The 27,479-nt window shown below is 37.1% G+C and overlaps 2 protein-coding genes across 3 annotated transcripts in view; both read right to left on the reverse strand.

Annotated features, from left to right (window-relative positions):
• Positions 1-988: 988 nt before the first annotated feature.
• The window catches only part of mei-P26 (E3 ubiquitin-protein ligase meiotic P26), a 29,688-nt gene continuing 3,197 nt past the window's right edge, over positions 989-27,479 (reverse strand). Inside the window, exons 4-8 of one of the 2 annotated variants that reach the window (XM_089631774.1) lie at positions 21,111-22,344; positions 20,751-21,025; positions 9,224-9,581; positions 8,375-8,607; positions 989-8,280 (exon numbers count right to left, since the gene is read on the reverse strand). In XM_089631774.1, the coding sequence (XP_089487900.1) occupies positions 8,176-8,280; positions 8,375-8,607; positions 9,224-9,581; positions 20,751-21,025; positions 21,111-22,344 (2,205 nt within the window). In that variant the 3' untranslated portion in view covers positions 989-8,175. Of the gene's footprint in view, positions 8,281-8,374; positions 8,608-9,223; positions 9,582-20,750; positions 21,029-21,110; positions 22,345-27,479 lie in introns of both variants that reach the window. The other variant, XM_089631772.1, reaches the window with a different exon arrangement.
• Positions 23,763-27,198, reverse strand: LOC149423723 (uncharacterized). Its single transcript, XM_089632228.1, has 7 exons — positions 27,161-27,198; positions 26,473-26,589; positions 26,229-26,390; positions 25,742-26,010; positions 25,113-25,181; positions 24,114-24,271; positions 23,763-23,768 (listed from the first exon to the last, which is right to left on the reverse strand). Exons 1-7 carry the CDS (start codon positions 27,163-27,165, stop codon positions 23,763-23,765), a joined length of 786 nt encoding a protein of 261 aa, XP_089488354.1. The 5' UTR covers positions 27,166-27,198.

Below are 27,479 nucleotides of genomic sequence, written 5' to 3' on the forward strand. Positions count from 1 at the left end.
ATAAAACAATTGCTGAACTGAAAGGCGGCAAAACAGTAAACTGTTACACTTGGGATGAGACACAGGGAAAAAGAGGCGTTATTGAGATTGGGAGCTGTGTGCTGAAATATATGAGGATTTTTTTGATATAAAAGCTCTGAAGGACTCAAGTAATTTTACCCATTTCGAACATTCGAATGTCAAAAATAATTAAAGAAAACGGCAACTTTTACTTCAAAACATCCTACAGATCACACGCATGGGAGGAGGCGAAGAAAAGGAATAAACGGGGCAAAGGGAGCGTGAATCCTGTTCTGATGCAAACTTATTCCAAGAGACTTTCCATTGATGAGAAGAAAAATGGTATCCTAAAGTTAGTTACTGGAGGGATAATACCGTCAATTTATTCAGATTTCTATAAACAATCGTGAAACTTTGAAGTTACCAGCAGAGGGAAGAGCAGTATCATGTTAATTGTTGTTTAAAAAAAATTGTGAAGCAATAAATTATTTTTTCATTGACATCTTTTTTTTATACCTAAAACAGGTTCCAAAAGAAGAAGCCACTATGACACAAAAGCAAATATTACACTGATTTCAAAGTCATACTGGCATATCTGCATATTTCTCTTAATTTAAGCAATTTTTGATTTATTTGCAACTACTACTTCAATAAGCAGTATTCGTCTAAATTTTATTCATGCATAAGGTGGCTTTGATGTAAACCAAACGGACGTTAAAAGGAAAATATCATATGTGAAATCTTTAAAGCGCTCTGGTGAAACATATGCATTTTGCAGATATGCCGGTTTAATTTCACAGCGACGACATGCTTAGGTGCAGATAATAAAGTTCTAAAAATGCCTCTCTGCAACCAGGTGATCTGCACGTGCAGATGCTGTTTCTCGCTCTCAATTTAATGTTGTGATCGGCCCACATTCTAAAAACAGAACCATGAGTAAAACAATTTGGTTTTAAGTATTATAATATCTTTATTGAAAGTAAATATATTTTATAAAGTCAGTACAATTTAAGGTCAATAGTTTCCAAAAATATTTAAGACGCAGGAGCATTTAATACAACCCTGCTAATGTATTATTAATATAATTATTCATAGTTAAAATACAGGCTATATATTGAGAAAAATAAAACATTGAACAAAAAGCGTGACAAAAAGATACTTTAGGCCTCCGCCCTTTCCTAGAACACACAAAACAATGAAACATCACTGAGAGTACATATAATTATAGTACGTAATACCTTCTAATTGACAAACTGTAAAACCTGATGATTGTAAAGAGCCAAAACGTACATCTACTCAGATACGGGTAAACTATCTCTAGGCACCGATTATAGTACATATTATGTATATTCGTTGACCATATTATATAAACAAGGCTATTGTTTGTTTTGTCAACCTGAACAGCAAGCAGAATTACAATACATATCCTAAATACAGCTAGTCTGACAACAGCAGTTAGAATAATATTAGAGAATTGTCCTTTCACCTCCTAACACCATGCACTAAACATACATTTCGTACAACAAACTCTGTTCACCGATTGACAAGAATGCTTGTTCTACAAGCGATATGGTAACAATAGTAATTACTTCCAAACAAACAAATAGACAACTAGTTCCAACTAGCTCAAGTTAAACATTTCTTCAAAGTATGTAGATTACCAAAAATATATCTACATTTTTATAAAATTGGAAGTTTTAAGTGCCGTAAGCATTATAAATTTGAAATGAGTTAATAGTAAATCTAGTCTATGAGTACAACGAATGTTGAATATATTTGGCTTAGGTCCGTACGCATCCCTACATTGAAGATAAAATGGCCTACACTAATAAGGATAACATGAAAACGTTTGTGCTATACGGGCCATAATACATTTAGTAAGACTGATGTCAATTGCTTATGAGTGCAATATTGCAAGAATACTATGTTTAATCTCAAACACCCGCTGCCCGCTGCCTGCTGCCCGCTGCCCGCTTTCCGCTCGACAGGTGAAACAAACAACTCACAACAAATACAAATAATATTATGTTGCTACCATTATTATACACTATTTTTTTACGAGTTGTTACTCTTTTTCATATTTTTAACTAATGTAAAATAAAATGGTACTGAAATTGTAAAATCAATGTTACAATAAGAAAAAATACATCAACAAAAAGAATACATAGGTATTTGAATAATGCAATAGCGATTATATCGCACATTAGATAAATAAATCTAACAATTTAAAAAATAAAATACATGTTATAATTTTAGTTTAAAAAGTTTCCAATGATACTAGATTTGCTTTAAAATATCAAAAAACTAGAATATTTCAAAAGCAACACTATTATCACTGGATGAAAACAGGAACCACAAGTAATTAATTGGTTCAAAAATGGTGTAACTACACACGTCTCCTTCGTTTTTAAAAAGCACAAATACTTAAGAATATTCCAATCAAGTTCAATCACTCACATACACATTACACTGACTTACCAAATACATCTACAATATACCAAAATCCACAAAAGGCTCAAATATGACACACATACTAATGAAAATACTAAAGTTAAATACAAATCCAGGAAGGCAGGGCAGGCCCTCCCGCACTTGGTTTGTTAGTAAGAAGGTGTCGTGTCGGTGGTGGTCGCTTGCAACTGCACCTGCACCTGCACCTTCACCTTCCTTATCTTACATTGGACATGGACACCCATCACAGGGGCAAGGGCAAGAGCCGCGCCTGCATTCCCCGGATTAACTATTTGCTATAAAATAACCCTGACGAGATGAGTTGGTACTTAAATCATTAGTAGAAACAAATCTTTGGAAATTAAACTGATGTATAATATATAAAAATGCATACTGAATATTTTTCATTTATTATTTTTTTATAGCTAAGACACAATAAATTTACTTATTATAATGATAATAGTTTGACACAAAAAATAGATGACATGTAAAAGCACATGACACTTTGTTTCATATGTGTATATAATAAAACTAGCGACAACCTTAGACCTAATACGCATGTAAAATAATCCTTTATAATTATCATAGCATATCTAGACTACTTACACAAGTCATGTGTGTTGTAAACTATACAAAGAATAACCTGCTTCCCACGGCCGATCTTCCCACAGGCTTTAGATTAATACACCAAGGTATTTGATATGTTAATGAAAAACTCACAGAGGACAGGAGCCCCAACACGGAACTAAATAATAGACAGAATAAACAAGCAACTAAGTAAGCTGCTAATGCTGGAGTACAGGCTAGAGTGTCTGAACAACATGACACAAGTATGAAACCAAACAAACACATATTATTACTATAAGTAGGTGAATACCAATACATACATATTAGATTAGACTTGTGTATGTATTACATTAAATATTTGTACTTGTACTGACTAAGGAAAACAATAGGGGTGGTGGTTGGCCAAGTACTGTCTGAACTGTACTGTACTGTCTGCACCGTCGTGTGTACCCAGTATTAAGGACCCACCAACCACTCGCCCGCCCCACCCACTAGGCTGAATGTGATGCTCGATCGTGGAATGCAATTTATATACTATAACATCGTAATAATGTATATTTATATCATATATTAAATTTTCGTATTAGATCAACAATGAATATATTCTTTAATTTAAAAGCCTAAATCTGAATTGTGATATTATTGCACAAGCACATCATGTGGCTTTAAATAAATCCAAGGGAAATAGCTCACAACCATTTTTACTTAAAGAGATACGAACTGATTATTATTGTTAAATATTAAAGATCCGTCATCCTCCTCATTCCACCAGCACTTGTAGGACACAAACAGTCGCAATGGGGCGGGGAGCTGGCGGTTCATTAGCTTCTGCATGTGCCTGTTGAACTACACAACATACAGTGTCTTACTGCCCACAGCCAGTTCCCGTCCAGCCAGCCCCGCGCCCCAATCTCACATTGCTTAATATCTACCGTATTATAATAAATATTTGTCAAAAACATGGATAAATACTGAAGAAATATTGAAATGTCCATTAGTATCAACAATGGAAACAATCTTGGTGCGTTTTTTTGTAAATAATTTAGGAAATAGTATAATTCCTTTAATTCAACAATGCGGAAGACTCGATCCCATGACACTGAGTGCTAGTGCTAGTGCTAGTGCTAGTGCTAGTGCTTGCTGCACTATTGGCATTGTGCTTTCCTCCTGGGTCTCTTTCCCTAGAGCCACTCGTCGCATATGGCCACCACACTTGCACAATTGCTACATCTTGCCCCACAAGTTGGGTACAAGACCTTCCTACGACAATACCATTCTACAATCAATTATTGCTGGAAATTTTGTGTGGGCACATTACTTATGTGGTAGTATGAGCCTAATTAACATTCGTTAAGTAAAATATTTACAAAATGCCAAACTGGCAAACATAGACGAAAAATAAAAAAATCTGGAAAGATTAATATTAGGTAAAATTGAAAATAAACTGAAAATAATTTTAATGAAAATAAAAGTTACTAACATTCAAAAATATATAAATGGGCATAAATATCCCAAACTAGAATAATCAACCTTGAACAAGCCTACAGCCTAACAGACACATATTGTTCTGGCAATACTTGCTTGCTAATAGAAGTGGTCATGAGGATTGTTCATGGTTCATGTACAAACTAAATGCATCATACCCGCTAACATATGCACAATTTAACACTTTAACATTTAATAGGTACACATTGTTTAACACAGAGTAAAATAATAGGAATTTATTCATTATTATTTATATTCATTTTTAATGGGAATTTTGTACACACTTAATGACTTGTAAAAATCATCAAAAATCCTATCACATTGCTGTAATAATTTTTTTGTAAATTATTGAATTCTTAAATATTAGGAAAAGTTCAGTAACTGGCAAATCCTCCCATCTTATCCAAGGCAGATTAGATACAAGATCAAAGCGAGTAGTGGACAAGGCAGTGTAAAAACAGTGTAAAGCCTGCTATAGGTACGTACTGCCCCCCACCCACTTTGGGAATTTACTGCTTTAAGCTTTTCTCCAGGTTCTTTGCTTTGATCACACTAAATATTATTTGGCCGACTGCAAATGAGAAAAATCGGTTTTAGAACTGAATTTTGTTCATTTTGAATGCTGCTATTACTTAATTAAAAGGAAAATAGGTATAAAATAATATTGCTAAAATCACCGGAATTAACGTAGTGACTGTTTTGTGTAAATAGATTTCTTTCATTTAAAATAACATTAGCGTATTAACTATAAAAAAGGAATTTGGCAGAAAAATTCGTATTTATTAAAAGGCCAACAGACTAAGGCCAATCAATTCCACAACGCGGATATAGTATAGGCCAAACATCAAGCATTCTGCAGTTGTATCATCCAAGAGTATTTCATTCTTCGATGTATCTGTATTCAATGTACGTTAAAAGGGTAAGGGATCTTACAATTCACCTTATTAGGTGAAGTAGTGAATTAATGAAGTAGTGACGTACCTGGCTAAGGTTGCACAGACAGACCACTGCAGAAAGGAAACAACATAACATTTACTGTATTGTATGCTGTATGACTAGCCCAGATTTACTCTATTACTTCCAGTCTAGGAATATTCTTTTGTATTTGACTTTCATTCCAATTGTGGAAAAATTAACTAAATCAGTCGCTTGGTGCTTTATTCAAAATGATATGCTAACGCCGAAAAGGAGACCAAAATAATAATTGGTAAAATTATAAATTAGGAATAATAACATTCAACGACAATATCACTGGCTACTCAATCTACAATTTTAAAGTTAATAACAATGAAAAATAAATAACAAGACACGCTTGGCATGTGACGCATTATATGCCGGCATACGAAGCAGGCAGTTTCTTGTTCTTGTTTCCACTTCCATCTGCATGACTAGAGCTAGTGCTAGTACTAGTACACCTCCCCAACATGCTCCACCGCACAGTCCATGTACGCACCACACTACTTCCATTCTTCCTGCTGTAATGTGGCAACACGCCACATAAGTCACCGTCACCACGTAAAATGAGACAAGCAGACGTACGTACGACTGTGTCAAGGCAACAAACAACAAGTCCTCCCAACAAGTTAAATATGATGTAGATATTATCATGAATAAGATACATTATTATTATATTAAATGTAGCTATTTATCCACATCCAAATACTACCAATACTATTAAATGTTATATTTTGGAGAAAATTTCAAATAAAATATTATAATATATTATATGGTATGAAATTTTGAGTTGCAAATGGGTAAATAGTATTTCTCGTACACTAATAATAATTTTGTGATATTGGAGAAACAATATTTTTACATTCAAAGTCTGCCAAATCATTCGCACACTATAACAAGAGTCTAAGGGCACAACTTATCCTGAAGATACTATATCACAGGTATGTTATTCCAATGGCGCAATATCCCATCAGGTTTCAAATTTAATATTACCACCCAATTATCAGCTTTCACACAAAGGTGCGTGCAAGGTGCCCCACCGTGGATTAATGGAATGGAATGAAATAAGTCCTAAGTATGAAGTTACAATACATATACATATGGATACTGATACATTCATTTCAAGGAGCCATCCTAGTCAGCTGAGATAGATTGGGCACCCAGAGGAGATTCCTTAAAAGATTTAGCAGGCAAGATCCGTGGTCGTGGAGTGGGTCGTGGGTGGTGGGTCGAGCCAGTAGGCGTGCGGGGATACCGGGGTGTCGGCCAATAAGCTGCACCTTAGACAATAGGGTCCTTCGGCGGTTCCCTTCGCTGCATCCGCTGGATCACTGGACGCCACGCACAACTAATGAATGAACAAACGAACGAACGAACGAACGCACGCACACACACACATACTAGAGTAGAGTATAGTAAAGTAGAGTAGAGTAGAGTAGAGTAGAGTAGAGCAGAGCAGAGCGAGCTGAGGTCACCAATCAGGGAAGGAGAGGAGTGAACTTCCTCAAATAAGTAACACAATCAATCACACTCACACTTTCAACAAACACACACACTTCTACACCTACAGTAAATTGTCACAATCTATTTTAACAAAAATGTTTTAATGTATATTAGGATGCTCTCAAAAAAGAGTACATGAAAAAACATTTAACCTTAAAGACTTTTCAGAATATGGTATAGATATATTTAATGGACATTATATAAGTAAGTATACCTAAAATATAGATGGCACGTGAATACATTACACACTGATATGTGCTACCACACGACGCTCCCTCCCCGAGTTCCCATCGCCACACAAACTGAACTGCTACTAAACAAATAAAATACAATACAATACAATACAATACGATACGATACGATACGATACGATACGATACGATACGATACAATACATACATACAAGCATACATATGCATACATATGCATACATATGCATACATATACATACATATGCATACATATGCATACATATACATACATATAAATACATATACATACATATACATACATACATATACATATACATACATACATACATACATACATACATACATACATACATACATACTTACTTACATACATACATACTTACATACATACATACATATGCATACATACATATGCATACATACATATGCATACATGCATACATACATATACATACATACATATACATACATACATACATATACATACATACATATACATACATACATATACATACATACATATACATACATACATACATATACATACATATGCATACATACATACGTATGCATGTATTATCCTAATTGACCAATGTAAATCATTCCGCATTCAAACAACCGCACTAGGAACCATTTCTGCCTCTAATTTAATCAAATACAATGTTATTAAATAAAATAGTACGCTTATATAATCTGCTGTAAAACTAAGCTTTGGATTCTCTTCACTACATAACTAAATGCATCCTCGTTAATATATGCGCCATGAAATGATTTACACAATAATACCTAAATCCTATTCAGTACTTTGGGGGTTATATGACTTTTCATTTTAATAAAAAATTAATAAAATTAATCAGACCATAAGTGAAATAACATTACAGGAGTAGATGTTACCAGTGAGTGCGCAAACTAACAATACCAAACAAAACATCAAATAAAGTATAGAAATAGGGTGAGCATGAGATCTTCTACTGATTGGTGGCAGCAGAGTTCACCGTCCTCCTCACACAATGTACAGCGTGTTGAGGACCAGCACGTGGTGATTATTCTTCGCTAAGGTAACGATGTAGCCCTCGGACGTGATTTTCAGTCCGCAGCAGCGTGACACCTACAACAGACAGAGGCACGGCGCGCATTAGTTAATTCCCCCCAACCACATCAAACACATCACACTGTGACCGGTCAGACACCACACTACATACCTTGACGTACGGACACTCAAACTCTGTGATCAGGGTGCCCTCCCGGGAGAATACGGCCACGTGGAACTTGTTGCCATGCGAGTCCCCGATGAGCACGTCGCCTGCATCCGACACGTCGATTCCGTTGGGGAAGTTTGTGATATTCTCACAGCCGATGCGGCGCAGGAACTTGCCCTCCTCTGAGAATACTACCACACAGTGGCCTTTGAAGTCACAAACGTAGAACTCCTTGCCTGAAATAATAGCCGTCAAATCAGGTACTTCAAATAAGAGGTGACTAGATGGCTAAGGAAGAGTTCCGACCACAGCGTCACTGAAACCCTAGTCACTTCCGAGGGAAGCGACACTATCGCCGGCGGACAACCAATTAAAGCGGACTACTAATCACATGGTCACCAACCTACGTCTCGACTTGCTCCTATAAATTTTATTTAGTTAAACTAACACATTATTATGAAGCAATATATCTTGTGAAAGATTTGCAATCTCACTCCAAATTCTTTTTGTTGTTATTGTTGTTGTGTTTTTGCATCCTTTTCCACTTAAGTAAATCAAACAATAATGGATGTTGTGGCACCAAAGTTGTAAGAAAATCATCTTCTTCCTTGGTGAAAACTTCAAAAACCCTCCATTAAAAAAATATATTACAAAACATACAAATCAATGGGTGCAGCGCCGCTACCGACTAACGCTGCATCAGTATCGCTGTGTTCTAATATGCACGCATATAGGCATATTTATAGTGCTTAATACCATCACTTTGTACACCATCAGGCAACACTGACACTACTGTCACTGTGCTTGGAACTCTACCTATACTTAGAAAACTGATATAAAATATTGACTTACCGCTGATGGCAATATCAGAGGGCTCGCGCATACATTCACTGCAATCAAACCAACTCAGCAAGTCCCCATTCTCCGAGATGACAAACACGGTGGGAGTGACGCTGTCCACGGCCACAATGTGTCCCTGCTGAGTCACGGCTAGCCCGGCCACTATGTCGATGTACCGCACCGCTATCTTCTTCAGGAAGTGGCCGTTCTTGGTGAATATCTGCATGCGGGAGCGCTCGTTGCCACGGTCGCAGACCACAAATTTTCCAGTGGCGCGCATCACGGCCACCTTGCGAGGATACCACAGCTGACCCTCTTCCTTACCCGCAGCACCAAAGTGAAATTTATATGTTCCAGTCTTTTCAAATACCTAAACAAAAAATGCAGTATTATTAATCATCTCTAAATTGGCACTCACAGAAAAAAATAATAAATTTGAATTTAGCAAATCTATGTACCTAACATAAATATTTATATGAATGAAAATATATAATATATATATATATATATATATTTATCCCCTCTCGTACTATGTTGATCTCGCGCGACGGTACGCCAGGTATATGTTGATCCGTTTGCATTTGTTGATCCACCCCGGATATGTTGATCCATTACCCAAGCTGGCATACATATGTAAATCCCTACAGATCAACTTGTGTCATCGAGATTTAGCTGTAAGCCACGCCCATTTTTCGGTCGCATATACATTTTACACGATTTATTTTGTTGATCTATATATTTCAGACAAACTTGACCGCTTGTATGTGTTGTAACTTGTAACCGCCAATTTCGCGCGCGTTGTGGTACTTTTTAGATTCCGTTAGAACATCCATATTCTATGAAAATGACTCTGTACTTAAAGAGGATAGACTGCCTCACGCGTATTTATATTGAAATGGAACTTTCGCAAACGTCAAATCCATGCTTAAAAAACCTTTTGAACTTGATTAAACAAAAATGTAACTTTAATGCATCATTTACTACGTTTCGTGACTTAGCAGGGGTGCCCGGGTTCATGGGGTGAGATTTGTGTAAGTCATTTTATAAGAGAAGTTTTGAACATTGATGGAATCAAATTTTATTATAATGTATCTTTTACCATCTCTCCCGACGTAAGTTTCTTGTAATGATTAAGTTGAAACAAAGCGTAATATCCATAATATGTGCCTATTAAAATTGCGGCGATTAGATTGGTGAGAATTTAATCTTTCAAATTTTAAATTGAAATTGCTGAAAAATTAATTCCAATTTGTTTTTTACTAAACATGGCTAAAGTCATTTCAAGCACCGATTCCAACCAACGATGTTTTAGTATATGTTCGTCAATCAACAGGAGCCATAATGTCTGTACATCAGAGCCCTCGAGAACTATTACAATTATGTGTACCGCCGCCCCGGGAACCATTTATTAGATAACCAATACCCCTACCATTAGTCACCGCCAACGATTTAGCGAGAAAGTTGTTTATTTTTTGTATTTTTTTACATCGTCTCCACACAGGAGGCCCTAAGGAAAATCGTAACCCTCAAGGCCTATGTCATCTTTGTGAATGCTGTGTTGGGGGTATTTTGAAAGAAAGGAATGAGAGTGAGTTCTGGGAAGGAAATAGGTATGATGGGTGGGTAGTAATCTGGGGGTCAGTGTGTTCGAGTGATAAACATAAGAATCCAAGTCTCCTACTGCGTTGCAAGGCGATGCGTTGAAAGAGGATTAATCGATCCGGCCCACCACGCATTTGGTAGGCAAGCGCATCCGCCGCCAAGAACCGAACAAACCTCACCCCATAAACCCGGGCACTCCTGCTAAGTCACCAAACATATCAAACTACTTGAGGTGGCTCTCGACTAGCAATCCGAAGGTCGCGGGTTCAAATAAATTTTACTAAAATTAATTTGCACTATTTTACAATTAGTGTTTGGTTATATCTGAATAGCTAGGTACTCTCCCACCTTCCTCCTCGTCATCTCCTTTGAGGTCTCCTTTGAGGATGCCATAGTCTCACTGGCTCCAGACGGGAGCGGTTAGGACTGTATGACTCTGGTGCGGTATTCACACAAGTTTTTATTTGTAAAAAATGAAAAAAGAAATATTGACAATATTATAATCAGATATCATATTTCCTACAAAAAGCTACAGCTTGCTTCGAGAAGTTGAATAAAGTATTTTTAGCACAAACATGGCAGAAGATGAACTAACACGTGCAGTTTATAGTAATACCAACTAAAAGCACTTCAATATATTTTATTTAAATTTTGTAATTCCTTCATGCCTCATATTAGTGTTTCATAAAAAAATACAAATCATATCACACCACATCTTAACCAAAAAGCCGATATGTTTTTATACACAAAAAAGGGTTATTTGGATATTCTCTGTATGAAAACTAATTTCATACAGAGAATTTCATATATTTAATTGTTTTGTCTTTGATAATCAACGGCTATGGAATTCTACGTCTTGCCACCGCGTTTCCCGATACTATTGATTACTAAACACGGCGAAATATTTCAAAATGACTTATTAACGATTCCAGAATGTACTTTATTCATAATTGTTTTAAAAATTTATCTGTTTCTTTAGACATTTTTTTTTATAAAGTGCCTATAAACTTCGTTTTATCACTTATCCACTGGAGCGATTTCTGCCATATTTTGCCAATATTGTGCAATATCTTAGTTTTACCTCTAGGTACACAATAGAGTGGGTACTTATGGAATCTAGAAATATGGGATTATTGATTAAATCTAGGTGGATTCGTTAGCTTTAAACCGCATTTAGTAGTTTATATGGTTTCTGTGTTAATGTTTTTGGGGGATGATTATACCGGTACAATTGACCCCGTATTACAACTAAACTCCAGTTTCTGTGAGTACAGCTCCCAAGTTTTATAAACTCAAGTGCATGTCCGTCCGTAACACTTAGTCAATGTACTTATTTGTTCGTTGTCCTCTCTTTTCTAATGTGAAGTTGCTATTTTAATTTAAAGGAATATATATATACACATTGTTTGGGAATTAAATGACAAAATTGATTTAATATAATAGTATTTGTAACCACCTTGTAGCTGTTTTTTTAGTTCAGCTGATTTCCGGTCATATTGTTTTATAATATTAAATATGGGATGATTTTAAAAGAATCATCTGTAGAGCTATTCGAAACATTCGCAAAAATCAAATCCATAAAAAAATCATAACTTAGCAGGGGTACACTGTTGCGTTTGCTCAGCTACTACGTGGCGGGCCGGATCGAAAGAGACTGGTTGAGGGATACCTTTTGGCCATAAAAATCTAAAATGGCGGCAAAAGGAAATTATTCCATATTCAAATTCGGCGGTATGATTTTTTTATGTGACACCTCTCGATAGAGCGCCCCTATCTTTACACGTTAAATACAGAGAAACTATGTCGCCAACCGGTTGGGCAGCGTTATGAGGCGGGTTAAGGTAGGGGCTGTAGGAATGAATTTATTAATGCTGGTCTTAAATAGGCGCGAATTATATGGAGGAGGAAAAACAGATGCTGATAGCTCGTTCCACATGCGAGCCGACTTACGGTAAAACGAGTCGGAGAAACGACCCGTTCATATATGTATAGATAACATCAACTTAACTGTGAACGTGTATTCCGCTCGGACCGTCGAGTATCAAGCACGTGCACAGTGCAACGGGGATCAATGCTGCTAGCTCCTTTTAACAGGCTCTAATAAAATATCTGTAGAATAGACACAGCATACGCACATTTCGTCATACATGATTTTACTGCACATATGCCTCAGGGATTTCATTTCTACAGTATTCTGTCTACTTTCAGCCTTCTTCTGCCAATTCCATGCCTCATTTCCATATATTAGGGTATGTACCAGCACTACATTGTGGACTGCTAGCTTCGCTTCTTTGGACAGTTTTTAGTTAGCTCCATCCGCGTCCAATCATCCATTAATTACCCATTATAATCAAGAACCCGGCCTCCCCTACTAAGTCACGAAGCGTAATCAGGGGAGATGGTAAAAGATACAGGTTCAAAATTTCCTACATAACATTATTCCTTTTGCCGCCATTTCGGATTTTTATGGTCGAAAGGTATCCCTCAACCAGTTTCTTTCGATCCGGCCCGCCACGCAGTAGATGGGCAAACGCATCCGCCGCCAGGACCTAGACAAACCTCACCCTATGAACCCGTGTACCCCTGCTAAGTTATGATTTTTTTATGGATTTTGTTTTTGCGAAATTTTCGTTTCAATCTAAATACGCATACATTTCTTATAAACAATTGATCGAAGTTGACCTAATACGATAGTGTGGGCACGAACTTCGCTTCGCTTCGGGCATCTTCGCTTCGCGTCGCCCGACTTCCGATTGTTGTCGGTAAATGCGCCCGAGTCAAAGGACTCGAAGCGTCCGTCTCTAGCCGCCGGCCGGGATATAACGACACCCTGATTAGAATACATTTAATTGTTTTGTCTTTGATATCATAAATATTTTTAATAAATTAAAAACGGCTATGGAATTCCACGTTTTGCCACCGCGATACTATTGATTACTTAACACGGCTAAATATTTCATAACGACTTATTAACGATTCCAGAATGTATTTTATTTATTACTGTTTTAAAAAATTTTCTGTTTCTTTTGACGATTTTTTTTTATAAAGTGCCTATAAACTACATTTTATTATTTATCCACTGGAGCGATTTCTGCCATATTTTAGACCGGTCGGTGGCCGAGTTGACATCGCGTTTGGGTCCCACCCAGGCATAGTGTGTTCAATTCCTGGGCTGGCTAAGTCCCCCATCACAACACAAGCAACATTTTCAGCTGACTGTGGTGGTAGTAGGAGATTTTCAAATATTGCCAGGTTATTCTTAACCCGGGAATGTTTGTCTTTCTTTTCAAAAATTAGTTTATATTGTTTATGTTTTTATGTTTTCGGGGGATACCAGTACAATTGACCCAGTACTACAACTAAACGTCAGTTATTTTTTTAAAGTTTCTGTGAATACAGCTCCCAAGTCTTGCTCAAGTGCATGTCCGTCCGTAACACTTAGTCAATGTACTTATTTGTTCGTTCCTAATGTGAAGTTGCTATTTTAATTTTAATTCATAAATGAGATCCCTGAGGCGTATGTGTGGTTAAGATTAAGAAAGGGACGCTTAGATGGTTTGGGCATGTAGAGCGAATGAGCGAAGATAGGAGTGTGTAAAGAGGATATATGATGCAAATGTGAATGGTAGCAGAAGTCGGGGAAGCCCGAGGAAGACATGGCACGATCAAGTGAATCAGATACTCGAGTCGGGTCATGTCAAGAGTCAGAATAATAGAAGAGTATTATGAGACGATGTATGAATGTGAATGAGGCAAGAAGTGTGTGCCAAGACCGAGTTGTTTGGCGGTCCGTCCTCTCTGTCTACCCCTTCGGGGAAACGGCGTGATCGTTAATTAGTTAGTTAGTTAAATATACACGTTGTTTGGGGGAAAGTTTTATCTCATTCATAAAAAAAAAACTTTTTTCCTTCTTTTTTATTGAGATTAAAGCAAACTATGATATAAACATAATTTTATTTTTTTATTTTATTACACTAAATAGTTACGGTTCGTGACTAGACTGATTTTCTTGATGCCAGATAGTGTATTACGTTAAACATAATTGAAATTTTGAAAAATTATTATTCAACTAATTAAAAAACTTCTTTTCCTCGTCGAAGTTATTAAAATTGGACAACTTTGGTTGAATTGGTTCAATTGGCCACATATAGAATTCATTTGGCCCACTGTAAAAAAAACTTCATATAAAATATAATCGAACAAATTGATTAAATATAATTGCATTTGTAACCACCTTGTAGCTGTTTTTTAGTTTATGATTTATTTATTTCAAAGAAAGATGCCGACTTCCGGTCATATTGTTGTATAATATTAAATATGAGATGTTTCTTTTAAGAGCATTTCATTTTATTTAGAGAACTTTAAAATATAAACATTTCCGGTAAGGGTTCCATGATAACTCAACACAGTGACAATTCAACACACCTTTAAAAAGTGATGTAAAGTCATTAGAAACGATGAATACAAAATTTAAACCTAACCGAACCTAACCTACTTAACCCAGTTAATAATGTTTTTGTTTCATCACTTTCCATGACTTTACATAACTTTTTAAAGATGTGATGAATTATCATTTTGATGATTTATCTGGTCATCTCCGGTAAGATAAACAATCGTTTATACAGAATATTAATATTTGAAGTTGAGTTGAGTTCTGCGATTATTAAGCTTACGAGTTTTTTTAAATTCTAAAATAATGTGATAATCGATAAAAGATGGGTGGATTCATTGCTTATAATATAGATCATTTTGTATGTCTCTATATTCAAATTCGGAGGTATGACTTTTTTATGTGACACCTCTCACAAGAGTGCCCTTGTCTTTATACGTTAAATACATAGAAACTATGTCTCCACCCAGTTGGGCAGCGTTATGGGGCGGATTAAGATAGGGTCTGTAGGAATGAATTTATTAATGCGGGTCTTAAAGAGGCCCGGATTATATTGAGGAAGAAAAACAGATGCCGATAGCTCGTTCCACATACGAGCCGACTTACGATAAAACGAGTCGGAGAAACGACCCGTTCATATATGTATCGATAACATCAATCCGCTCGTGTCCGTCGAGTTGTCGAGTATCAAGCAGTTGTCGAGTATCAAGCACGTGCACGGTGCACTGGGGATCAATGCTGCTAGCTCCTTTTAACAGGCTCTAATAAAATATCTGTAGAATAGACACAGCATACGCACATTTCGTCATACATGATTTTACCGTACATATGCCTCAGGGATCTCATTTCTACAGTATTCAGTCTACTTTCAGCCTTCTTCTGCCAGTTCCATGCCTCACTTCCATATATTAGGGTAGGTACCAGCACTCCATTGTGGACTGCTAGCTTCGCTTCTTTGGACAGTTTTTTCTTAGCTCCAACCTCGTCCAATCATCCATTAATTACCCATTATAACCAAGAACCCGGCCACCCCTACTAAGTCACGAAGCGTAATCAGGAGAGATGGTAATAGATGCAAGTTCAATATTTCCCATATAACATTATGCCTTTTGCCGCCATTTTGGATTTTGATGGTCAAAAGGTATCCCTCAACCAGTCTCTTTCGATCCGGCCCGCCACGCAGTAGGTATTTTTTTAATGGATTTGATTTTTGCGAAAGTTTCGTTTCAATCTAAATACGCATACATTTCTTATAAACAATTCAAGCAACAAACAGTCGAATGAACACGTCATTTTGATTTGAAACGGTACCATCTCACAGTCATTTCATGCGATATCCGACTCTAGAGACTAATACTTTGAGTTCAATATCACAAAAGATTACGGAATCAGATAAAACCTTGTGATGAACAGTCCACCCATTGCTCTTGATTGGTTCATTTAGTAAAACCATATTTAGGGACACAGATCAACTTTGTCCAATAACTTCTTACCTGGATCAACATACTACGGGAATAGATCAATATATATGAGATCAACATAAGTATGCCAATTTAGGTAGATCAACATAAATTATGCATCCGATTTCCATACAAATTTAGAAAATTTTATGAACAGTATATCAAATGGTTTTTCTGGCAAACTGGCAACATTGATAATTATTGTACCACTGTTGTCAATTCATTCAGATGTATTCCACAATAGCCAAGTTATATGGTGTTAAAGGTGGATCAACATAGTCTAACAACTTCTTACTGGATCAACATACTACGGGAAGAGGTCAATATATATATATATATATATATAATGTCGGTGGCCGAGTTGACATTGCGTTTGGGTCCCACCCAGGCGTAGTGTGTTCAATTCCTCGGCTGGCTAAGTCCTCCACCACAACACAAGCAACATTTTCAGCTTACTGTGGTGGTAGTAGGAGATTTTCAAATATTTTTGGGTTATTCGTAACCCGGGAATGTTTGTCTTTCTTTTAAAAAAAAAATAAAAATAAAAAATATATATATATATATATATTCCGGGTTAAGAATAACCTGACAATATTTGAAAATCTCCTACTACCATTACAGTAAGCGGAAAATGTTGCTTGTGTTGTGATGGAGGACTTAGCCGAGGAATTGAACTCACAACGTCTAGGTGGGAACAGTCGCGGATGGCCCTAAGGAGCGGAGGAGCAAGGCACTCCGGGAAATATACTATGCGTGTTGCGTGCTAATCAAAGCAGATCATTTTGTACCTATATTTAGAGCATGGGTTCATTTTACATAACGTTCAAAGAAATTTATGAGAATGTTCACATACATTGTAACAGAGTCAAAACCGTAGGTAGGTAGATTGCCTTGCAAAATTATTACCCCAGGGAGAACACCTTTCGAAATTTTTCTACCACATCAAAACGGAATGGTTTGTCTAAACCTAGAACTGTAGTTTTATAGGTAATAAAACAGATTGGTTGTGCTGGTGTAATAACCAGAACAGTTTTTGTTTTCGTGCTTACTGTTAGGTGGGGATTCAAAATAATGAAGACCACATTGGGTGAATTGGAAAGAAGTGTGTGATATTATCTAAGTACAATCAGGATTTCAGTTCACAGATCATCTATCAGCAGCTAAGTAAGTAACGCTATTGCAATAAGTTTCCTGAATACAGAACAAATTTTCCTGAACTCAATTTTTGTGCCTCTATAAATAGGCAATTTTTTGGATGTATAATTAAATTAAGGAATAAACTGTTTACAAATGCCGATGGATCAATATCTATTTTATAACTATCATCGGATGCTTTTCCGAGTGTGTTAAATTGTGAACAATCCCTGTGACGTGGGTAGAGTGTCATTTTAAAATCATGGAGGATTACGGAAGATTTTTTAAATATTTATATTGAGGTATCAGTAGGATTTATAGGTCCAGTTATGAGTTGTACAGAGCCGAACCCTCTGATATGAAAATATCTGGATTCGGTGAATTACTTGATCTCTTGTGAGTCGACATGTTGTTCTTGTATTGTTTTGTATTTATTATGCTTATATAATGCACTTCCATAATATGGGTTGACTAGATGATCATTTGTGGAAAAGTGTGTGGAAGGGTTTAGTTTTTCCTATGGGGAAGATTTAACACGGAGATAAAATCGGAGAAAGCAAAAAAACAAAAACAATACAATTACAATACAATTACAATACAATTACAATACAAGTACGATACTTGCACAATACAAGTACAATACAAGTACAAAAAATTATCGATACAAGCTCAATTCAATTCTTATACTAGTAAAATACAAGTACAATACAGGTACAATGCAAGTTCATAAATTAAACAACAGTTATGGCCGTGTTATTGCTTAATACAAAAAAAAAAAAATGCACTGCTCTAACAGGTATGGATTGACTAGATGATGGAAAATATTGGAATACACTAATATATTTGCTTGCTTGCAACTAAATTAAATATGTAAAGTGAAATATTAGTTATGTAGTTAGGGTATCTCTAATTTAAGTAGGGGAGGATGTGTGATAAGTAGTAAGGTTGACTATGGCAATATTCAAAGTAGAGTAAGTCAAATAGAAGAGTATAAAAAGTGTTATATTTAGTAGGTAGTTCGACCTCTCTTACGTCTCAACTGCTAACTAGTTAAGACATCCAATCCTGTATTCGGTCAAGTAAATGTATAATTATTTATTTCGGATTATTAATTGAAGTCTACCTGATCATCACACAACGAGATATTCAACAAATAATACAAGGGCCAAGTTCAGTTTTTCATATTTAACAAGGCCTATGTAGAATTTGCTCTTTTAGCAAGTATGTATCATGGCCCTCAAAAAATTGACAAAATTTGAAACCGAAAACTTCTTTTAGAATTAATTCTAAAGATGAACCAATATTAAGGCGAATTCGCAAAAAATTTATCGACCAAAGCCTTTTAGAAACAAGCCACAGAAATTATGAAGAAGGAAATCATCTCAAATAAGGAAAATAAATGTTTGATATTTTAAAATGAATGCAGTTGTATTGTATAATATTCAAATTAAGGTTTTGTTTATTTTATTTTTATCTGAAATTGAGTATCACACATTTTGTTTATCGTTCAGTCCTTTTTACTGTAGATCATTGTACAGTAGAATCCCGTTAATTGGAACCCCGATAATTCGAAAAAACGCATAATTCGAAATTTCGCCAAAAAAATATCAACAGAAAATTTTTTTCATATAAAATGGTTTTTTAATCCGAAATTCGTTAATTTGTAATTCGAAATTTATTTTTGTCCAGACACGAAAATTTGTTTGTGTAATTCGAAAAACTTCGATTTTTGCGAAAATAAATCATAAAATTTCGTAAATCTGAATCTAAAAGACAGCCATGACGGTATAACGCCGAACAGTGTATTTTTAAGTGGTTATACATATATTATTTTGTAAATCGGAATCGATTTACACTGGAATGTCGTATTTTTTTCCAATTTATTTCGAATATCCGAGTTTGAAGGGCCGAAAAAATTCGTTTTACGGGGATATATGTCATAGTTTTATGAATTTACACCAAATATCTGAATTCAAAGGGTCGGCTGCGACGGATTCGAACACCAAATTTCAATTTACGAGGAAATATGACATATTTTTATGAATATACTTCGAATATCTGATTTTAAAAGGCCAGCAGCTACGAAAATCTGCAGAGAAAATTCGATTTACGCGGAAATATAACGTATTTTTACGAATTTATTATAAATATCTGAATTTAAAGGGTCGATAGCGACTGAAATCGGCCCCGAAATTTCGATTTACGCGTAAATATTTCGCATTTTTCCGAGTTTATTTCGAATATCTGAATTTCAAAGATCCGGTGCGATGGAAATCGGCTGCGAAATTTCAATATAGGCGGAAATATATAATATTTTTAATGCATTTACTTCGAATATCTGAGTTAAAAGATCCGGCGCTACGGAAATCGGCCGTAAAATTTCGATTTACACGGAAATATGACGTATTTTTAATAAATTTATTTAAAATATCTGAATTTAAAGGATCGGCTGTGATCGAAATCGGCCGCGAAATTTCAATTTACGGGTAAATATATCTATTTTTACGAATATCTCAATGTGAAGAGTAGGCCGCGGTTTACTAATAAATACCGCGGTAAATTTCGGTTTACGCATAAATATATCGTATTTTTCGAATATCTTGAGTTTAAAGGGCCGGCCGCGACGTTAATTGGCCGCGAAAGTTTGATTTACGCGGAAATGTGTGGTATTTTTATGAATGTGTTTAGAATAACTGAACTTGAAGGGCCGATCGCGGTGGAAATCGGCTGCAAAAATTAGATTTAAGCGGGAATAATTCGTATTATTACGAATTTACTCCAAATATAAAACCCGAATTTGAAGGGGCGGCCGAGGAACTCGATTTTCGCCGTCCCTTTTTTTTTTTTTTCATAAAATTTCGAATTACGTGGGAATTCGTTAATTCGAAATTTGATTTTTGATGTCTGCTGGATTTCTAATTAACGAGGTTCTACTGTAGTTAATTATACGCACGGTAATTCTGTGATTGTTAGTGTCTGCCACTATGATGTCCTCCTCGTTGCCCAGGCAGAAACCGTGCGGAGAGTTGAACTGGCCCTTGGCCGAGCCCAGCTGGCCAAACTTGAAGCGGATATGCATGGGCGCCGCTTTGCTGGTGCGCGGAAAGGGGGACTGAGCAGAGGCCAAAGCCTGCTCGTCTGACAGGGAAGGGGCACCCAGGGAGGGAGGGCGCGGAGATGGAGCACCGCCCAGCAGTAAAGGGGGCGAGCGTACACCACTGCCGTTCACTTCTGGAAAAGAGGGGTCTCATTGTAATATTTTTCAATAGAATAAAAGTTTGGAATGATTATAACTATAAGGTATGCAACAAACCAGTGTTAAGTCCAAGTTTGGCAAGGGCCTGCAGGTTGTTAAAGGCATGCGTGGCGGACAGGTCCCCAGCCAGCAGATCTGCCAGGGTGAAGGGCTGCGGCGGCGGAGGTGGGAGGGCGTGGGGCGCCGGGGCATCCTTCTCAGCCAGGCTGGCCAACTGCTGCAGGTTATACTCGGCGATGGAGGACAGCGGAGGTAAAGCCGGTGCCACCACTAGGGGTGAAGAGGGACCCAAGGAGTACTCCTCGAAGGATGACTGCATGGAGGCGGGCATGGGAGCAGGAGAGGAGGTGGTGAGAGAGGAACCGGTAGCCGTGATGCCGCTATCGGCACTATCGTTGGAACTGCTCTCAGTCTTGATTTTACCGAAATTCTCTTGAATTAAGCCCTCAAACTTTTCGAAATTGGTTTCAAATTCTAGAGAATAATTGACATCTAGCTTGGGGCTGTTGTTGACGAGATAAAGGATTTGAGCAGAGATAACCTTCTTCAATAGAGCGATCTCGGTGGCGTCCCCGAGCTTCAGCAGACGGTTTGTAAACTTGCAGGCATCCTCGATCTTCTGGATGGTCTTATCGATGTTGTTGAAGAGATCCATGACTTTGAGCTCCCGCTCGGAATGTAAATGTTCCAGTTGCTGGATGGCTCCGTCATAGGCAATCTCCAGCACGGCCTTGTATGACTGGTAGGAGTCGCGGATCAGTCCCTGGGCATCTTCCCTCTGGCGCTGTAGTTCAGCCAGGGTGTCATCCAAGCGCTCGGTGGTTCGCTGGCACTCGTCTGTGCGCAGGGTGGCACGACGGGTCAGAGCCATCAACTGGCGCCGGATGACGGCTTCAGCCTCCGTGACGCGCTCACACTGGTGGGAGGCACTGGTCTTGTGGCCACGCACCATGCACTCCTGGCACACTGCCTCCTCGCACAGGTGACAATAGTACAACAGACTTTCTCCAGTGTGCACGTCGCAGAATATTGGCTTATGGATGGCTGCGTTTTCTTTGGAATTCTTGATTGCATCAAAAGGTACGACGCGGTGGTTTTCGAAGCAACGCATGAAATCATGTGCCGAAGTGCAATTAGGACAAAGGAAGTGGGAGCAATCCGAGCATCGGGCCACGGCCTGGTCCTTGCTCTTGCAACATGTGCACACCACTGTCTGGTCTACTGCCGACACATCTAGTATGTTGGTGAGAACATAATCTGATGGCAATGCGGACACTCCCATGCTCCCAAGCTAAAAAAAAAAAAACAATTATTATTTCATTTATTTCAAGCCAACACATTGAGCAATGCATGGTGTAGGAAAAATTTGAGTCTTGAATTTCTACTCTACTTTGCTGACTACACAACAGAGAGAAAAAATTGTCATAAAATATCCCTTAGCCACTCGAACGATCGCGCGTCAAAAAACTTTTTTCTCCGATTGCTCGCGGTTTTTTGGCGACGAATTTGAATATTTTCCGCCAACATTAAAAAAATCAAACCTCCGAATTTTAATACGGAGACATAAAACTGATTGTAGTGCTATACAGCCAATGAATTCACCTATATTTTTATAATTATTCTATATTTTTAGAATTGATAGATAAATTATTAAAAAATCTTAAACTTTATGAATGCGCGAAATTAGCGTTTTTGTGATTTGAAATTGCCGCCAGTGGCAGTTTTAAATATCTTTATAGAATATTTTCTACGTTTTTATGTTCTCTATGGCCTGTTTGATAACCACAGATGCAAGAATATAATGGGAAAATAATTTTTTGTACGTTATGCTCTCTTCAAAAGTTTGGTTAGAAAATAATTTTTTAAAATTTGAGTGCGTGACGTGTCAAAATTGAAATCACTGTATTATACTATATAATAAATTTACCACAAAAACTGGTATTACGTTAGGAAGATACATTAACTGTCTACAATTATTAATAAGCATAGTCGCCGTGTTGGCTTTATTTTATTCATTTGATGAATTATACAGAGAGCCTATTTCACGATGTCAAAATCATGGTGCTACTTTTTAAATAATTGTAAATTAGAACTGGAGATTTGTAACCATGTTTTTATATAACGTGCAAAACGAGGAAATAAGGCTTAAAATGAGATATACATCATAGATATAAACATTGCCAATATTTCAGGGGGATACTTTGAAAGTTGATGAAATTCACCAATATTTGACGAAAAATCACTACTGACAGCTACCTTAAGGTCAATCTACATAGGGTATATCGGAATATGTAAAATGATGATAAATTTGTATATATATATCAAACCTTTGTATGACCGTAGAATGGCAAATAAAATCATAGTGATAATTTTATATCTAAACGCAAAGGTATCGAAAAAAAATGGATGAGGGGAAAATAATTGATGGAACCAATAATTGATTTATTTATTAAGCCCTAATATCCTTTTAAATCAATATTACAGTTGTATGGTTACAATGAAAGAGCAGTATTTTGATTTAAACATTGTTTACACACTTTGTCATAATAAAAATGTATTCAGTTTATTGGTTTATTCATAATTTAAGAAAATCAATACATAATAATATCATTGTGCCTCGCTATAGAGTGAGATTCTGAGTATCGCTCTGGTGAGGGACCACCATTCAGAATTGAACATTGCTTGAATTGGCTTAGTTATGTTTAGTGACTAGATCTGGAAAAGACTAATACCTTGATACATTAAAATTGCCAAGAATACATACATTTCCTCTTTATTCGTGGGAGCCCATTTATTGGTACGCGCATGACGCTTAAATTGTTTTTTCGCAATCCATTGATCTGCATACCTGTTGGTCTCTCTCGCGATCAGTTCAACGAAATCTGCATCAAAGATTTTAAGAAAGGCATCCACAGGTTTGCCCATTTCGTCGGTATTGAAAGTTGGTCCCGGCGTGCCTGTGAAAGTCTCCCTTATCCCAGTAAAACGTAAGATATCATTAGACCAATCGAAAGAGTAACCTTCAGGCGGCAGAATCAAACGCATTGCCTCACTATCTACCTGGTCTTGTCTACTAAAGTCTATGGCCATAGCGGAGTTAGGTGAAACGTTGATAATATTATGATAAGGTATTGGCGGCATGCAGAAGGTATCCTCATCGCTCTCTTCGTGGTCGACGTCACTCGCTTCGTCATCCTCGTCGCTCGATCTGTCCATTTCTGAAACAACAGAAAACCCAAATTAATTTAATGTGTCTATATTACGATAACCCACTGCCTCTGGTACGGCTTATGACTCGCAATACGATGGTCGCGGGATCAAATCAAATAAATTATATTTGAATAATTAGTGTTATTTTCACACAAAATTCATTTAAAATAATATATATTATATTTGCGGCACGTTCCAGAGTGGAAGATACCCATAGTATCGCCCTGGTGTAAGACCCCATTCAGAATTGAAACGTTGCTTGAAATGGCTTTTGACGGCCGGCATAGTCCAGTGGTAACGCATTGGACTGCCATTCCGAAGGTCGCCGGTTCGAACCCGGCGTGCGCAAATAAATTTTATTTGATTGATTTGTGTTATTTCACAATTAATTAATTAAAATAATAATTAAAATAATATATAGTATATTTGCGGCACGTTCCAGAGTGGAAGATACTACCAGTATCGCCCTGGTGTAAGACCACCATTCAGAATTGAAACGTTGCTCCAAATGGCTTTAGCCGTGTTTAGTGACTAGATCTGAATAGCCAGGTACTTCCCCATCTTCCTCTTTCCCTTCCCCACTTACCTTCAGCCTCACAACATCCCCCAATTGGGGATGCCATAGTCTCACTGGCTCCAGCTGAGGCTCTTGTGAGGTATTCATATTAAAAAAAATATAAAAAGTTAATCAAATACTTGAGGCGGGCAATGTCAGGAGTCAGAATAGCACAGTCAGGTAGGTATGGAATGAAGAAAAGAGTGTGTGTGCCAAGATCGAGTTGCATGGTGGTTCATCCTCTCTGCCTACCGAAATGGCGTGAAGGTAAGTTAGTTAGTTTTATAACTCACGGTTTCCAAGTACAGACTCTTCTAGTACAGCTGCCTCGTCCACGTTACTTTTTCTGCCCATGTCTGACTCTGAAATAAAAGAAAACACAAATTTACAGTAGAATTTGGATATAATGACTTTGCATTTAACGGTCTACTGTTTTAAGTGACGATAATGTAAACTCTAGTAAGGTTTCATAGCTTTTAGTAGGAAAACGTATCCGTTTAAAGTGACCAACTACGTAAAGCGACCTATTTTAATGATAATTTGTCCGGTTACAAAACCCACCTACCAATACAGCCTCGCAACACAATGAGTCCCGTGAAGCGAAAGTGTTTTTTCAATTTAAGAAAAAAATGCTGTATTACACCGTTTAGAAGCCGGTGAATCAAATGTAATCCTCGCAAAGAAGTTCGGCATGTCTTATTTCTCACTCTGCAATACCCGTTACAGAAAAAAGATGTGTAATGATGCATCCACGACATAACAACAATACATTTTGTATGTTTGTTATGTGGAATTTTTAAGTACTATGCTTATTTCCTGCCAATATACCAACAGTGAAACTGTGCTAGGGATATCAATATAAAATATAGATAATTGATTTTATATTGAGCCCCTGGTATGACATTTCAAAAAATAAACTCACCGTTCCCAAACGCCGACAATTCTTCGTAGAATGGTACGTCCACCCACAGTTCGCTGTGATAGCCGGCTTCCGGAGAGAAGAGTTCCCCACTCCGCGATGTCCCAGGTAACGGCTCGGGAGATGCTGCACGGATAGGCATAATTGGTGCATTGGGAGCCGTTGATTGGGTCTGTGCGGGAGTGGACATCCACGGTGGTGGTACGGGTCGTGGCAACGGTGAAGGCGTCCCTTGTGAAAAGGGACACGTTGTTCTCTCCGGAGATGGAATTCTGAAAACATTTACATAAATCATAGAAAATTGTTCTCATTCACGTGTGAAACAGTAAGTGCAGTATGTAAATAAACAATAAAATAAGAACTCTGTAAAATATGCACTGAATGTGCCAAATGCACAGAGCGCTGAACTTACCAACTCTCACTGTAAGAGTGGAACGCTGTCAGGAAAAAACAATAATATTGTACCAAGCATCTAAATACGATTACTTACTTTTGTTTAGTTTTTCTTGGAGGTGCGGTAGGGAGCAAAATGCGCGCCGCCTGCTTCTTGAATTTTCGGCTTTCCAGCTCTAGCCGGATGGAAGCAGGCAGGGCCCTAACAGCCTTTAGGGCCTTGACGCGATCCTCTCGCACCAGTAGCAAAGCAGGGTCGCTGTTTAAATAAATACAAATATATGATGAGTTCAACGGCCACAGCAAAGTACTTTCATAAAAAAACATTAAAAAATACTAACACTCCAGACGAGGCTGCAATTGCAGCTCTGCGTTGACGTCCACGTGCAGGTAGTCCGGCACCAGCTCGTACCCCACGTCTCCCTTTTCCTCTGCCTCCTCTTGCAGTCAGCACCGCTCTATAAATTTTAAATTGAAAACACTTAATGTAAGTACTTAAATGTTTAAATTTTGTTAAATATTGCACTAATATAAAATTTGAAAATAATTATTGGGTTGTGGAGTGATCCCTTTCCCTGGACGACAGCTGTTTCTGCACAAATTTGGTAAAAGTAAACAAATTAATTAATTATACAACTAAATTACTAAATTTTTATTGTGTGACGAAGGCTTTACACCATTTTACATGTGAAAAAGAGTCAACTTTTTGACATATGACTTAAAATAATTGGTTAGCAAATATCTGTATTAATAATGAACCAATTCAAATAAAACTTATATATATCTCTTTGTTTTGAATCACTGTGATGGAATATCTATATTTCAAATGCGCGAGTGCAGTATTTAAGACATTATTGTAAATCAAAAACAGATGACGTCTTCAGTTGACGTAATCTTACACAAAAACTTCAACCAAAACAATATAATACAAACAAACGAATTAAAAACGCATTTCAAAGATAGATAAGTCAATCATGATTACACAGATATATAATTATGCGTTAAAAACCCAATAAATTAATTACTTACGGCATTTTAGGAAGAGTCCAAAATTTCGTGAATGTTGAAAATTTAAAATTTTGTTTTTGACAGGACGCCATAAAAAAACCGCGAAAACTCGTTAAATAACACTTCAAAGACAACGGATAAGTTCATAGACAAAGAGAATATATTATCAGCTATTCGATAAAACAAGTAGCTGGCCATGGAAACGTTTTAAATAATTACAATAAATATTTTACGAATGGTAGAAAAATCGGTCCATTTTTGGACCGATATCAATCGCAGAAAAATAAAAGTGGTCGATTTTTCGACCGAAATCGTTCCAGTGGTTAGTGCCCACATTCGT

The sequence above is a fragment of the Hesperophylax consimilis genome, chromosome 5 (assembly GCF_061612785.1).
Source record: "Hesperophylax consimilis isolate HC1 chromosome 5, BYU_Hcon_1.0, whole genome shotgun sequence".
In the NCBI taxonomy this organism is placed as follows: Eukaryota; Metazoa; Arthropoda; class Insecta; order Trichoptera; family Limnephilidae; genus Hesperophylax; species Hesperophylax consimilis.

Coding starts and splice junctions, on each gene's coding strand:
- LOC149423723 (XM_089632228.1), bottom strand. Junction 26,011..26,228: donor CCAAGAAAAACTAAACAAAA/GTAAGTAATCGT, acceptor AAATGTTTTCAG/AATTCCATCTCCGGAGAGAA. Junction 25,182..25,741: donor ATTGTCGGCGTTTGGGAACG/GTGAGTTTATTT, acceptor CTTTTATTTCAG/AGTCAGACATGGGCAGAAAA.